Genomic DNA, 16,813 nt, shown 5'->3' with positions numbered 1-16,813 from the left:
TATACAAGTTCAAATGGGGAAAACCCTAAACTGGGATGTGGTACAGCTCTGTAGGCAAAGAGCAACTGCTGCAATACTAGGTCCCAATCATTGGAGTGCTCATTTACGAATTTACGTATCATGGCCCCCAAAGTTCCATTAAACTTCTCCACCATGCCATTTGTTTGATGGTGGTAAGGAGTGGCAACCAAGTGATTTACCCCATGAGCTTCCCAAAGGTTTTTCATAGTTCCTGCCAGGAAATTAGTCCCTGCATCGGTGAGGATGTCGGAGGGCCAACCTACCCTGGCAAAAATGTCTGCTAGTGCCTGACACACACTTTTAGCCCTGGTGTTGCTTAGAGCTACTGCTTCCGGCCATCGGGTGGCAAAATCCATGAAAGTCAGTATGTACTGCTTTCCTCTGGGTGTCTTTTTCGGAAAAGGACCCAGAATATCCACAGCTACTCGCTGAAATGGAACTTCAATGATGGGGAGTGGCTGGAGAGGGGCTTTGACCTGGTCTTGGGGTTTTCCCACTCTTTGGCACACCTCACAAGACTGGACATAGGTAGAAACATCCTTGCCCATTCCCTCCCAGTGGAATGATCGCCCCAAACGGTCTTTGGTCCTGTTCACCCCAGCATGGCCACTAGGGTGATCGTGGGCTAAGCTCAAGAGCTTGGCCCGGTATTTAGTTGGAACTACCAACTGTTTCTGAGGATGCCAGTCTTCCTGGTGTCCACCAGAAAGAGTTTCCTTGTATAAAAGTCCTCTTTCTATAACAAACCTGGATCGATTAGAAGAGCTGAGAGGCGGTGGGTTGCTCCGTGCCGCCGTCCAAGCTCTCTGGAGGCTTTCATCTGCTTCCTGTTCGGTCTGGAACTGTTCCCTTGATGCTGGAGACATCAGTTCCTCATGGGATTGTGGACCTAGGCTTGGTCCCTCTGGAAGCGATATAGGGGATGGAGCTGTTTCTGTTGACTGTGAACCGCTCTCCGCTGGTGCACTATGTTGGGATTCAGGCTCCAGCTGAGCCTCTTGGGTCGGGTTATCGGCTGCTGCCAGTTCAGGTTCGGTGGGGCCCTCTGGTGTTGAGGTTGCAAGTACTGGATTCAGTGCTGACACGGGGTCTGGTGTTGGTTGTTCGGCTGGTTCCGGTTCTGGGACTGGTTCCGTCTGGGTCTCTGGGACTGGATCCACTACTGCTGTTGCAGACATTGGCCTGGGGTCCAGGTCCATCACCTCTGACTGGGTCCTGATAGAAGTTTCCGGAACAGAGCTAGGCCTCACGGCTTGTTTAGCCTGGCTGCGGGTGACCATTCCCACCCTCTTGGCCTGCTTCACATGATTGGCCAAGTCTTCCCCCAACAGCATGGGGATGGGATAATCATCATAGACTGCAAAAGTCCACATTCCTGACCAGCCCTTGTACTGGACAGGCAACTTGGCTGTAGGCAAATTGAAAGAGTTGGACTTGAAGGGTTGAATCGTCACTTGGATCTCTGGGTTGATTAAATTGGGGTCCACTAAGGAAGCATGGATAGCTGACACTTGTGCTCCGGTGTCCCTCCACGCGGTGACCTTCTTCCCGCCCACGCTCACAGTTTCCCTCCGCTCCAAGGGTATCTGGGAGGTATCTGGGCCTGTGGACCTCTGGTGTGATTCCGGTGCAATGAACTGTAATCTGTTGGGGTTCTTGGGGCAGTTGGCCTTTACATGCCCCAGCTCGTTACACTTAAAACATCGTCCAGCTGACGGGTCACTGGGGCGAGGAGGGTTGCTGGAGAACGGGGTGGTGGGACGATAAGGGGTCTGGAGGGTTCTTTGGGAGGTAGGTGGGGCTTTGGGCGGCCCCCGGTAATAGGGTGTGGTCTGGGGTGGTCCCTTCTGGTCTCCGCTCCAACTGCGACCAGTTTTCTTCTTCTCTGCCACCTCCACCCATCTGGCTCCAATCTCTCCTGCCTCAATTACAGTTTTGGGTTTCCCATCTAGGATGTATCTTTCTATTTCCTCAGGAAAACCCTCTAAGAATTGTTCCATTTGCATTAGGAAGGGCAAATTTACTGGAGATTCAACACTTGCTCCTGATATCCAGGCATCCCAATGTTTTACAATGTGGTAGGCATGTCGGGTAAATGACATGTCTGGTTTCCACCTTAGGGCTCTGAACCTCCGACGAGACTGCTCGGGTGTTATCCCCATTCTGACTCTCGCCTTGGATTTAAACAGTTCATACTTGTTCATGTGTTCTTTAGGCATTTCAGCTGCCACCTCAGCTAAGGGTCCACTGAGCTGCGGCCTCAGCTCTACCATGTATTGGTCAGTAGAGATGTTGTACCCAAGGCAGGCCCTTTCGAAGTTTTCTAAGAAGGCCTCAGTATCATCACCTGCCTTGTAGGTGGGGAACTTTCTGGGATGGGAAGTGGTACCTGGAGAAGGATTGCTAGGGTTTGTTGGTATATTCTGCTGGGCCTTTATCCTCTCCATCTCCTCCACATGCTTCCTCTCTTTTTCCTTCTCCTCCTCCACATGCTTCCTCTCTTTTTCCCTCTCCTCCTCCACATGCTTCCTTGCCTCCATTTCCCTCTTGTGGGCAGCCTCTTGGTGTTGTTCTGCCTCCCTTTCTTGTTCCTTCTTCAGCTGCATGAGTTCTATCTGTCTTTCATGTTCCCTTTGTCTTTCCTCAGCCTGAAATTTGGCTAATTTGAGCTGTAGTCGAGCCGCGGATTTTGCCATTCTAACCTCTCTGTTTTTACTAACTTTACACCCGAGGTTTAGAAATAAACAAACAAAACTTGGCTGTAAAATTTTGCTGTGCTGGAATAGAATACCTATTCTCTGATAGTGATTGTCAGCCTACAGAAAAAGACAATTCCCTTGTCTCTGCTCTGGGCCCAAATTAAAGCAAAAAACCTCCAACTACTTGGAAACCTGCTTACCCAGCCCAAAGAAAAAGCAAATGGGTAGAACACACACCCCCTATTTACTTTTAGGAAGAAAAGAAAAAAAAAGCCTCTGGGTTGGAAGACTGTGAATTTCCCTGCAGGAGTTAAGTACCCTGCCTCCAGGCAAAGAAAACCTGCAATTCACAAGATAATCCCCTTTTGTCTCTGCTTGGCCACAAAGCAGAGAGAAACCAAGCTGCTTTCAGTTTCAAAGCTGCTTTCTGGACTTCCTAAAAATTCCTTTTTAAAATCTGTATTTCTAGTTCAAAAAATCTCAACTGGATCTCAAAATGATTTCAGGTTAATCCCACCACTGTGCCACCATGTCAAGGTTCCTCCCCCACTCTGAACTCTAGGGTACAGATGTGGGGACCTGCATGAAAAACCTCCTAAGCTTATCTTTACCAGCTTAGGTCAAAACTTCCCCAAGGTACAAAATATTCCACCCGTTATCCTTGGAATGGCCGCTACCACCACCAAACTAATACTGGTTACTGGGGAAGAGCTGTTTGGACGCGTCTTTCCCCCCAAAATACTTCCCAAAACCTTGCACCCCACTTCCTGGACAAGGTTTGGTAAAAAGCCTCACCAATTTGCCTAGGTGACTACAGACCCAGACCCTTGGATCTTAAGAACAATGAACAATCCTCCCAACACTTGCACCCCCCCTTTCCTGGGAAATGTTGGATAAAAAGCCTCACCAATTTGCATAGGTGACCACAGACCCAAACCCTTGGATCTGAGAACAATGAAAAAGCATTCAGTTTTTACAAGAAGACTTTTAATAAAAAATAGAAGTAAATAGAAATAAAGAAATCCCCCCTGTAAAATCAGGATGGTAGATATCTTACAGGGTAATTAGATTCAAAAACATAGAGAACCCCTCTAGGCAAAACCTTAAGTTACAAAAAAGATGCACAGACAGAAATAGTTATTCTATTCAGCACAATGCTTTTCTCAGCCATTTAAAGGAATCATAATCTAACACATACCTAGCTAGATTACTTACTAAAAGTTCTAAGACTCCATTCCTGTTCTGTCTCTGGCCAAGAAGCAGTACACAGACAGACCCTTTGTCCCTCTCCCTCCTCCCAGCTTTTGAAAGTATCTTGTCTCCTCATTGGTCATTTTGGTCAGGTGCCAGCGAGGTTACCTTTAGCTTCTTAACCCTTTACAGGTGAGAGGAGCTTTCCCCTGGCCAGGAGGGATTTCAAAGGGGTTTACCCTTCCCTTTATATTTATGACAGCCCCCTACACCTAGACCTGCCTGCCAAGTTCTATTCCTCATACCCAGACCCCCCCACTGAGCCCCAACCACCTTCACTTGAACCCCCCTGCAGCGTCCCATTACTCTTGCACCCAGAACCCTCCAACTAGCCCCTGTGCATCCAGATCCCCCACTGAGCCTCCCGCACCAAGATTGCCCTACATAGAACTCTCTCAACCCACACCTGGATCTCTCCTCCAAATTTGGATCCTGCCTTGCTGAGCCTGCCTGTCCCCACATGCTGCACCTGGCACAGAGAGGAAGGGCCCTGGTGTGTTTCCGGGGCAGGGTGGGGCAGGCCCGGCCCTTGCACTGTGTCAGGGTTGGGTGAAGCCTCACCGCCAAGTCCGTGTCCCAGAGGGAACTGCACAGTGATCTCCCACCTCTCTGCAACCAGTGGCCTGTGCTCCCCAATGCCATGCTGGAGCCTCCCCATTTATTTTACAAATAAAATTTTTAGAATTTTAAAATATTGTGTGCAGAATTTTTAATTTTTTGGTTCAGAATTTAACTTTTTGGCACAGAATGCTCTCAGGAGTAAACTGTGTATGTTAAGCTAATGTACTTTACTAGTGTGAATAGAGGTAGAGATTTAAGTGTGTATTCATGATCATAATGCACTTTGAAAAAAAGTAAATTCTAAAACTAATTTACTAAAATGTAACCATTGTGGATTAACATTAGATTATATATTTATTTAAAACTATTACAGGCATATGGCTCAGGCTGTGATATTGTTATTCTGGCAAACGACTTTGAATGTGTGCAGATTATTCCTGGTGCTAAGCATGGAAACATCCAAGTCAGCTGTGTGGAGTGCTCCCAGCAACAAGGCAGGGTAAGGTCTTTAATGAGTCTGAATAAAGTTTTAAAAATGAAATGTATAAACAGACACTGTTTGACATGTTGATGCTGTTGCTGAGATGGTAATTTCATGCTAGGGACCTATTTTTGGATACTTACAACTTTCTAAATAAGTCTTTTTTGGTTAAAAGTAATGATTCTTGTTTTAGCCCAAAGTGTTTTATTTTTGAAAGTTTGATAAAACTGAATTTGGCCCATTTTCAGCTACCTGAATATGTTTCTATTTAAATTTTTTTCCCACTATTTAAAAGTGGAAAAAGCTCTTCATGTTCAGATAATTTATGCCACTTTTAAAAATTTTCATTTGTATGTGTCTGAATATCAGCAAGGGATGCATCAACAGCTAATTCTGAAAGCCACATGCTTTTCTTTGTAGCAAAAAGGTTCAGACCCCATTTTGTAAGGGGTCTCATAAAATGTGAAGAAGTACAGCAAACTTTTCTGAACACAATATATTCTGGGATGAAGACCATACTCTCTCATTTGTTTGCAGATGGTTCTTGGATACTTTAAACATCAACTAAAAACTTTATATTTTGCTGCATCAAAATGTGTTTCTTTCAACAGCAAGTTAAATGTTACTTAAAACAGAATTAAATGGATTCTAGTTTTCTGTAGTAGTTTACACTACTTTGTTTTGCAGGGTAACATATAGTATTCCTCTTCTCCTGCCTCCCAACACATTATTATTCTGATTATGCCCCTTTTTGGAGTTTGCAGATTTTCTCCATAGAACCAACTTGATGCTGTAAATTGGCATGTCAGTAGATAGTTTTTTGTCAAAAGTGGCTGTATTTTTTGGTGCTCAAATCATGAGACCATGTGGCTCAAGGGATTGAAAACGATTAAAAGTAGAATACTGTCTATGCAAGTAATTTTTCCATTACTATTCATTTGCATTGAATACAGTTTCATTTATTTCAGCGTATAGAATCACATTCATTTCTCAAACAACACTGAAAAAAAGAACATTTATAAATAATTTCAGTAAATGTGGTTGCAGTGCACCAGATATGTGTATGTCAGCCCTGCTTATGACAGACTACTGCCAAAAAAGCACATTCTAGTAAAAGTTTAGAAATCTAATACAAGAGATCAGAAGCACTTCTCTTGGAAGTGTGCAGTTAAAATAGCATATGCTTTGAAACATTAAAAGAATCACCATGGCTTAGGTTCCCTTTTAATGGCATAGTTTATAATCAGTTGTACTACATTTAAACGATGTATTATTACTGGCCATGCCTCCTGTACTGTCTAAAGTGGCTAAAAGAAAAGCCACATTTCTAGTCAAGGAACAATGAAACCATTTATGCCTGTGTTCTGGGAAGTGGTGCAAGTGTGTGTTTTTTTAAAAGTACCTAGAAATGCTTAATATGTGTACTAGCATAGTGAATCCTGATAAATGTGCAGACCCAATGTAATTTCCAACAGAGTTACAACTGAGTCTTGACCAAGTTTTATGTGGACACAACTGACCATATTACAAATTTGGTTGTAATATAGACAGACAAGGCCTTAGGCCAGGGGTGGGCAAACTTTTTGGTCCGAGGGCCACATCTGGATATTGAAATTGTATGGTGGGCCATGAATGCTCCCAAAATTGGGGTTGGGGTGCAGGAGGGAGTGAGGGCTCTGGCTGGGGGTGCAGACTCTGAGGTGGGGCCAGAAATGAGGAATTCAGGGTGAGGGAGGGGGCTCCAGGCTGGGACAGGGGGTTGGTGTGCAGTCAGGGGTGGGGTGTGAGGTGAGGTCTCCAGCTGGAAATGCAGGCTCTGGGGTGGTGCTGGGGATGAGGGATTTGGGGTACAGGAAGGTGCTCCAGGCTGGGACGAGCTGTTCGGAGGGTGATTAGGGCTGGGGCAGGGGGTTGGGGCACGGGGGTGCTGGCTCTGGGGTGGGGCCAGAAATGAGGAATTCAGGTTGTGGGAGGGGGCTCCGGGATGGGGTATGGGGTTGGGGTGCGATGGGAGAGTTGGGGGCGCCAGCTGGAGGTGCTGGCTCTGGGTTGGCGCTGGGGATGAGGTGTTTGTGTGCAGGAGGGTGCTCCGGGGTTGGGATCAAGGGGTTCGGAGGATCAGGCTGGGGCAGGTCGTTGGGGCACAGGAGGGGCTCGGGTGCAGGCTCTGGGCAGTGCTTACCTCAAGCAGTTCCCAGAAGCAGTAGCATGTCCCCCCTCCAGCTCCTACGCAGAGGCGTGGCCAGGCAGCTCTGGGCGCTGCCCTTGGCCTCAGTTCCCAGACAATGGGAGCTGCGGGGGCAGCGTGCAGAGCCCCCTGGCTGCCCCTCAATGTAGGAGCCAGAGGAGGGACATGCTCCCAGAAGCAGCAGCTGCGTGGAGCTGCACAGAGCGGCCCCCGACCCTAGTTCCTGACTGGAACACGGGAGCGGGGCAAGCCCCAGACCCTGCTCCCCAGCGGAAGCTCGAGGGCCAGATTAAATTGCCTGGCAAGTCAGATGTGACCCGCAGGCCGTTGCCACCCCTGTCTTAGGCAGTGTTGCAGGACAGTTACTGTTAGGGAGTCCCTGACATTGCAGCTCCACTAGAGCCACAGTACCAAGGGGAAGAAAAGATTAAGAATGTTTTTCTGGTGGCCCTGAAATCCATGTGGATCCTGCAGTATTCTAGGTCCATGGGGTTTGAACTCCTTGCCGCCTCTTCTGTGTGCTTTGAGGCAGTGGTTCTCAACCAGGGGTACCTGCACCTCCTAGGGGTACACAGATCTTTCAGGGGGTATATTAACTTATCTAGATATTTGCCTGGTTTTACAATAGGCTACATAAAAAGCACTAACAAAGTCAGTACAAACTAAAATTTCATACAGACAGACAATGACTTGTGTATATTGCTCTATGTAGTATACACTGAAATATAAGAACAATATTTATATTCCAATTGATTTATTTTATAGTTGTATGGTAAAAATGAGAAAGTATGCGATTTTTCAGTAATAGTGTGCTGTGACACTTTTGTATTTTTATGTCTGATTTTGTAGTTTAAGTGAGATGAAACTTTGGGGTTTGATAGGAGTTTTTAGGAAAATGGGTTAAAACTTGCAGATTTCTGCGCAGGAGAGACTAGAGTCTTAAATTGGAAGTATTTAAACAACTCCTAATGTATCTTCTTAAGTAAAATTTAGACTTTAAAAAAACAGTCCAGACATTTTTGAAGTGCAGATAAGCACAATGATCAGACATATTCCCAACCAAAAAGTCTTTTGCAGATGTAGTTCTTCTGTGAAAGAAATAGATTGGAGAAACTAGGGAGTCCTACTTGAAGTATGCTAATAAGTTTCCAATAGTATGTTCAGTATTCTGTTTCCATATACCAGGCTTTTCCTCAAAATTGACTGAACCTAGCAGCAACAGAATAACATTTGCTCCTGTATTCTTGTATTTAATATTTAGTGATAGGAAATGGAACTTGGAATCACACTGAGGACCCAAACATTGATTATTAATTTACTAGTTTTCTGTGAAGTAGAGCAAGAGCAGAAAGAGCAAAGGCAGCAGCTTTCCATTGTGCATTAACAGTAGCTACTCTGAAGTAATAGCAGATTAACAGGAGTTAGCACATGTCCTTTTGTACTCAGGGTCTCTCGTTTACTTTAGATCTTTAACATGGGATTACTCAAAACAAACAAATTATGTATTTTTCAATGTTTTTTAAAAGCAATCAATTCTACGTACAACACCACTAAGTAATGTTTGTATGAATTTTGCTTTCCTTTAGCACCTACGCTTATAAGTTATTGAAAATTCAGTGAGTATCTGAATTCTAGAGAGTTCTATTATACTTTTTTCCTGAGTTTAACATTTTACTCAATCAATCTGTTCCAGATTGCAGCATCATATGGAAATGCTATTTGTATTTTTGAACCTCTTGGTATAAATTCTCACAAAAGAAATTGTGTAAGTATGTATTGCATGATTAAACTATGTCTTGTTTTGTTGGAGCAGATAAAAATATGCCTACCACTTGTTAAAGCCCCATTAGAATGGAACAGGGGAGATTAACTGAGGAATGTGTTAGTTAGAAACACACATAGTTCAGAAAATTGTATAGTGAGAAATCAGAATTAATTTTATTCTAAACAATGCTATCTAGCAAATATTCCTTAAAATAAAAAGCTCATTTGAAAATGAAGGTTAGAAAATATAATTTTCCTTAGTTTTCACCTATTCTGTAGGAGTATTTTATTTAGTGAAACATGGCTGATTCTTTTGTTTATATTCCTCCTTCCCTAACCAGGGATATGGTATTTAGCGAGTCCATAGTATTTTGGATAATGCTAGTACATATTTGTTTGGAACGTCATACCAAAATGGTGAATGTTCAGTTTTCTGCTGATAAAAGAATTTTAGTGCTGCATTTATTCATTATAAATCAGTTGAATGCAATTATTAAATACTTCGGCAAAGAGTCCTGTGGCACCTTATAGACTAACAAACGTATTGGAGCAGGAGCTTTCGTGGGTGAATACCCACTTCGTCGGATGCAAGTGGGTATTCATCCACGAAAGCTCATGCTCCAATACGTCTGTTAGTCTGGATCTGTAAAAGCGGCAGAGTCCTGTGGCTCCTTATACACTAACATGGCTACCCCTCTGAAGTTATTAAATATTTGATTCAGCAATCTAAATTTATTTTCAATTGAATTACTACGAATCTGAAACTTACATTTGTAACTTCATATAGAAAGTAAAAAATGCTGTTAATTTATTGCTTTGTTGCTGTTAACTAACCCTTTATTCCTAATGTTTTTATACCACAGCAACTGAAGTCTCAGTGGCTTAAATCGGGGCAGTTTTTCCTTAGTTCTATGACTTACAATTTAGCATGGGATCCTCAAGGTAATGTGAAATTGATCAGCGTTTGTTCAAAATTTATAACTGTAGAATGATTCTAGTTTCAAATAATTTTTATTTAAATGAAATTGGAGTGTGAAAATATATATGTATTAGATAAGCAATTCTCAAACTGTGGTAGGGACACTACATGCGGTACATAGGTTGATACAAACTTGAGTATCACACTAAAAATCCACTGCAGTTACCATTTATGAAGATGCTATGCCAAGTACTTTTGAGTTTTAGATGTAGTATGCTAGGTCTTAGTTTAGGAACTGCACTCTTAGGTAGCTAACTGATATAAATATATCACTAATGCTAAGATAGTTAGAATGTTATGATTAGCATATATTCTGATAGGAAAACTATGTATGTTATGTGTTAAAATTTCTAACATTGTCACACTTGGAATTTGACCAGTTATTGAACTGTGTATAGTATTCTCTTAAACATAGTGCATTACTGTGACATTCCCCTCTGGTGTTATCTGGACCAGTGATCTGCTAGGTCACTCAAATCCTTGACTCTGGGAGCCAGCCTTACCCTGCTCTGCTGTGAGAAACCCCACTCCTGGGCTGTTCACACACAGCCTCTGGCATGTAAGCTGCTCCTTGGATTGTGCAACCAAATGACACTAGCCAATACCCCTGGTCCCAGACACAACCCTAGGAACCTCCTTCTTGCAGTGTCCAGTTATGCCTGCTGGATGCTGCAAGCTTATGAATTCATCAACTTAACAAAAATTGATATGTACCAGGCTTGTTCTCCCAAGGGGAGTCTCTGATATGCTTCAAACCAAACACAGTGCTTCACGTAGCATAAACAAACAGATTAACAACAAAGATCAATTTTAAGTGATTATAAGTCAAAAAATAACCGGTCAAATGAAATAAAAGCAAAACACATTCTAAGCTGATCTTAACACTTTCAGTGCTCTTACAAAACTTAAATGCTTCTCACCATAGGCCGGGTGGTTGCTCTTCAGCCAGGCTCTTCCCTTTGATCAGTACTTCAGTTGCTTGGTGTAGTGTCCGTAGATGTAGGTGGAAGAGGGAGCATGGCAAATGTCTCTCCCTTTTATCTTGTTCTTTCTTCCCTCTGAGCTTTGCCCCTCCCCCCTTTCAGAGTCTGGTGATTACCTCATTGCAGTTCCAAACTGACCAAAGGAAGGGGCGTGACCCCCTCAAGAGTCCAACATATTCTTTTGTTGCTGCCTAGGCCAGCATCCTTTGTTCCTGTGAGACTGGGTTTGTCCCATACATGCCCTGATGAGGTGTGAACTTCCTCTCAGCTCTTGGAGAGTTTGTGCCTGGGCTTATTTTAAGCCATAAGTCTACATTTTCAGCCTCATAACTACATACATGAAATTATAACCTATAACCTTACTGTAACAACAGTGCTCAGTGCATCATAAGCCTTCCGAAGACACCCAACATGACAAACTTTGCATTGGATACCACACAATCATTTTACAAGGATGAACATGGGGGTGCTGGATGCTCCCTCAAGGTACGAAGCGTCACAATTACTTGAGAAAACTATTTTTAAAATGTCCATCTTAACAAAGGGGTACATTTTCCTGTTTTGTCAGTTCCATGTCTCAAAGCAAGACATTACCATTTTCCTCCTGAAGGATGTTGTAAGTGCCACATGTTTTGAGTGGCAAAAAGGAAAAGCTATTGATGGGAAATAGTTAAATAAATGGAAAGTACAACTTCACAAGGTTAAAAATATTTCTACTATGGATCTGTGCTACAGCTGTGAACAGCAGAGGAGAATGTGTACCATCTGATTTTATAGTGATCAAAGAAACTTAAGTTCGTTTGTACAAAGATACAGATTAGTGTGTCAGGGTTGATGAAGTACAAGTTTGCTCTAAAGTGACTAAGAACAGGAGAGTGAGTGGAAAATGGATTAAGGGGTGATCAGCGTGTTCGTAATAGAAGAAAGACATGAACAATTTTGAGGGAACTGGCAAAATCAGTTGTGCCCAAGACCAGGCAGTCCTCCTAAACTAAATTTAGGATTGGGTTATGCCTCTAATCCCCTCCGTAGGCTATTAACAAGGAAACCCAAGGTCCTGCCCTGGCACACCACATTGGGGCACTCAAGAACCCACTAGTGTATGGGTTGAGAGAGACACCCCTTACAAGCCTATCAGTGTGAAAACGGTCTGTATCTCTTCCTGAGAAAATAAGTCACATTCCAGCCAGACATTTATGAATCCTTGCTGGTTGGCTTGACGATAGCTTTGGGGAGGCAGGAATCACCCTTTTTTCTTCCTTTCTCAACTACATCAGCATGAGAAGACATGATCCCCCACCTAATTATGCTTAGATATCCAAGCGTTAAGTATCTTAAAAATACCAATGTTAAACAAAATATTTGAAGTGTATCTAACACTCTTGCAAGGACTCTTTCACCCTATGAAGTGCAGCAAACAATTGAAGCTAAGAATGCGGGTCCAAGGGACCATATCAGTACCTGTGAACTCAAGTCTTTTCTTCAAGCATTGCCTACACAGCTCCACATTTTTCACTCCACGTCTTAGCAGGAGCCATCTAGAAAGCTTAGATCTTTGAGGTTGGGCACATGCTTCCTTGTGGTACTTGAACATTCAGACCTGAGGGTATATAAGACACAATGACTCTATCCCTCAGTTCCTTCCAGCCACCACAGTGTACCTAGTTAGAAAATAGGCATATAGACACACATAATACAACTACAAATACAACTTATGTCCTTTTCATGGCGAGTGGATCTTCTCAGTTAGGAGGCTTATTTTCTCATTATCTCTACAAATGAAAGTAGCTAATTACCAGGTTCTTGTGGCCAGATATGATTATTTTAAATGGGGCAAATTCCAGTGGCTTCTGTATAGAGAAAAAAAATTGCAAAGTGGTCATCTGGAAGACTAAATAGGAGACAGCAGATGTGAGGACTTCAGCCCTTCCAGCTTTCAACAGACATTTTTCTATGGGCTGTAATTTAGTAATGTAGTAAGTTTTTTTTAAAAATCAAGAGGTCTAGTTTTCTCCTTCACAATTGGGCTTGTTGGTATGGATGTGTACAACACATTAGAATGGATAGCTGGAAAAGTTTCTTCTTTCCCTGTAAAATGGGTTCTGTGAGAGTACCCCTAGTAATTGATATGCCTGATTGGTTATTGATATTAACCAGTCTGTTAGCATGTTAATTCTTGGACAGTCACTTTCCTGTTGCCTACGTATGCCTATAAGCAATGACTTCTTATACTGGGAGATTTTTTTCCCCCCTGCAGTTTTTTGACTGTCAAATGGACAAATTACCTGTGGAGAAAGGACAACTAACTAATATTTATACTCTATTTCATACTCTAATAGAAACCCATTTTACAGGAAGGCAGAAGTTCCTTTTGAAGTTATAAGTTTTAAAGAGAAGTTTGATCCTCTGACATTCTGGAAAAATTCAAGAACTACCCATATTTGAGGCTAAACTTGTCTGTTTAATCTCCCTTTTTTGTTTTCTTCAACTTGTACACTAAAAAATTTAAGAGGGAGATTTGTAAATTTTTGTTTCTAATACAATGGGGATATTTGTGAAATTCTGCACATCTTTCATCTTCTTCTGGTTGTGGAATTAGAGTTTTTGGCAGAAAAAATTCCCGATAGCCTACAAAATTTTCTAATGGATGGACTAAATAACAAGGCCTTATCACAGACAGTAACAAAACATGTTTTAATTTAAATAGCTCCAAATAGTGTGGTGGCTTACTGATATACAGGGAAATAAATCTGGGCATCGGAAGAACAAATGTTTATCATCTGCCATTACAAATGTTTAAGTAAACGTTTGCAAGTTTAAATGTAGTATGACTCAGTAGCTGTGTCTTTTGGAAATATGAAATCAGTATAGTTATAAAATTATTGGTTTATTTTTAATTCAGATGGTTTAATATCCAAAACAATATCAATTATTTTCATATTACTGTATTCATAATAGCAGGAAAAAAGCACTCTTGCTTAAAATAAAATCTAAAAAATTTAATAAAACCAACTGGAGCTGAGTGTGCCATGTCTGAATAATCTACTGTAATCAAAATGGACTTCATAAAGTTGTGTTCCTAGGCTATTTTTAATTACTTGTCAAGATCGGATACGCTACATAATCTTCCAATATAAATGCATCCAGAGTTCCTCATTCTGTTCTACAACTTCAATTAATATTACTCACTTTTAGGTAACAAGCTCCTGACAGCAACTGACAACTTGCAGTTGTGGGCCCCCCCATGTAGTGACATTCTAGAAGAAGAGGATGATCCTGACAGTCAGATCAAAGATGATAAAGTTCTCCCTGTTCTGAATGACTGGAAATGTGTCTGGCAGTGCAAGTAAGTGAATCTGTAATCTAAGATGTGTTAACTAGATGTAAAAGACTGTATTTTAAATGTGTGCAATTAAAAGTATTTCAATATTTAGAGACCTGCGCAGATACAAAATTTTTATCTGTGGATATAAAGCGGATATCCGTGGTATCGCAGGGCTCTAGCAACAACAAGCGAGACCAGCAGGGCCATAGCCAGCAACTGGGTCAGGAACCGCAGCAGCATGTCGGGTTGCAGGAGCCAGCACCCAGCCCAGGCAGCTCCTCCAGTGTGGCTGAACCGCCTGCAGCCCTGCCCACTGGGGCGAGCACCAGGCTCACTGGCAGCTGTCCCTGGTCATGCTAGTGTGTGCAAGCGGCTTGCCCGCCCCCAGACAGGAGACGCAATCACCATTAGTGATTAATAATGCTAGTTTTGAATATCATGATGGAATAAGTGAGGAGAGCAAAAAAAACCAAGAATTGAAAGAAGAAAAACAGGAAGGGGAAAAAGAACGGAGTTAGAAGGGAAAGGGTGTGTGTGTGGGGCGGGAGAGAGGACAAAAAAAGTAGAGGCACTTAAGCAAAGATATGGTGCAAGGGGACCTAGGTAGGATGCTAATATGGTAATTTAAGGTGAAGGGGACTCTAACCAAAAAAGGGCAGGGAACCACTGAGCAATGGAATTTCTTCAGTTTACAGAATTACAAAGGAGTTTGATATATATTTCAGAAGGATATACACGTTCAAATACCCAGAAAAAATATTATATATTGACGGACTGAATCATTTAATGCAATTAGAGGGGGAGAACTATCATCAGAATTTTAGTGTGTTAAAAGAAATGCATCATTATAACCTAGTAACTTTTCCTGATTTATAATTTTATAATTATATAAGGTATAATCAGACAAATATTCTTTCCATGTGAGCCCCACCCTATCCAGATGGCAATCACCCAACTGAAGAGAGATTTACCTTTAAAGACATTTTCAACCAGTCGAATTGTTTATTTGAATAATGTTGAGAATTTTTTTTTTCCCTTAAAGAATAAGTAGCTGTATGATATTTCCTCTTCAGCTCCCATTCTAGCAGAACTTTGTGTTGCTTTCTATAAAGGAGCTGGACTCACCCCTGCAGCACCTCCTGCTGGTCATTGGGAATTAGCTCTTTTCCAGCCTGGAGCGCTCTTTGCAGGCCAGTGACCCGCACAGCTCTGGCCCCCCCGTGTCCCTCACAGACCCCAGGTCCCTTTCTTTGGGGTTCTGCCCCTGGCAGTACTCCCAGACTCTGCCTCTGGGGTTCCCCTTCCCAGGGTACCCCCAACCCACTATCCCCACCTTGCCTCAGTCTGGGCTACTGCTAGTCATCACCAAGCCCCTGCTCCCTGGAGCAGACTGCTGTGTAAAGGCCACTCATCATAGGCAAGGGGGTTTGGACCTGTTGCCTTCCTCTACCTCCCAGTACCTCTATGGGCCTCGGACCAGGCCCTACAGCCTGGAGAGTTGCCAGCTTCAAGCGCCCCTGCTCAGCCTGCTCCTTCCACAGCACAGCACAGCACAGCACCCCCCTCAGTACCCTGGCAAGCAGGCCCTGCTCTCTCCCAGCTTGGAGAGAGACTCCTTGGGCCTCTGTCACAGCCTTTTATACAGGCCAGCTGAGGCCTGATTGGGGTGTGGCCCAACTGCAGCTGCTTCCCCAATCAGCCATCCCCAGCCACAGCCCTCTCCAGGGCTGCTTTTAACCCCTTCTATTTTAGGAGCGGGGTAGCCACCCCGCTACACTTTCCCATAAGCATTCCAAAGTCTGTTAGGAAGGATGTGCGTGTCAGCCTGCAGGTCTAATATTCCAACTGCATTTAACAAGGTTTCCTCCATACCCTCAGTTCCTGTTATTCTACTTTTGCCTTTGCTCTCATCTTGACTGTTCATTTAGTGTAATTTACATTTGTTTTAATTATTATTGTATTTGTTACATAGATTTTTAAGACCAGAAGGAACTATAATTATCATGTAGTCTGACCTGTTGTATAACAAAGGCCATAGACTTTCACTCAGTAATTACTGCATCCTGTCCATATCTTATGGTTGAGCTAGAGTGTTTTTAGAAAGACATCCAATCTTACTTTATAGACTTCAAGTGATGGAGAATTCACCATGTTCTTTGGTAAATTACAACAGTTAATTACCTCACTGTGAAAAATTTGCACCTTATTTCCAGTTTGAATTTATCTAACTTCTACTTCCAGCCATTGGGTCTTGTTAAGCCTTTCTCCTAGATTAGAGTTAAATTGCAATCAAGTCAACTATTAACCTTTTCTTGGGTAAACTAAATAGACTGGCCTTATTAAATCATTGTAAAACAGGTTTTCCAGACCTCAAATCATTCTTGTGGCACTTTTCTGACCTCCTCCACCCGGCCCAGTTTCTCAACATCCTTTTTTAAAGTGTGGACACCAGAGCTGATCTGCTGTATTCCAGTAATGGATCAATGCCATATATATAGACGTATCCCCTCTGTATGCTTAATTGATGTTATACATCCAAAGGTTGCATTTAGTCTTCTTAA

General features: G+C 42.7%; 1 protein-coding gene across 3 annotated transcripts in view; it reads left to right on the top strand.

Annotated features, from left to right (window-relative positions):
- DMXL2 (Dmx like 2) overlaps window positions 1-16,813 on the top strand; it is a 113,892-nt gene that overhangs the window by 15,205 nt on the left and 81,874 nt on the right. For all 3 annotated transcript variants that reach the window (XM_048865803.2, XM_048865801.2, XM_048865805.2), the window contains exons 2-5: window positions 4,906-5,031; window positions 8,895-8,966; window positions 9,829-9,907; window positions 14,123-14,273. In XM_048865803.2, the coding sequence (XP_048721760.2) occupies window positions 4,906-5,031; window positions 8,895-8,966; window positions 9,829-9,907; window positions 14,123-14,273 (428 nt within the window). The remainder of the gene's footprint in view (window positions 1-4,905; window positions 5,032-8,894; window positions 8,967-9,828; window positions 9,908-14,122; window positions 14,274-16,813) is intronic.

This window comes from Caretta caretta, chromosome 10 (assembly GCF_965140235.1).
Source record: "Caretta caretta isolate rCarCar2 chromosome 10, rCarCar1.hap1, whole genome shotgun sequence".
Lineage (NCBI taxonomy): Eukaryota > Metazoa > Chordata > Testudines > Cheloniidae > Caretta > Caretta caretta.
Note: the sequence above shows the minus strand (reverse complement) of the source record. Positions and strands in the feature narration are given on the sequence as shown.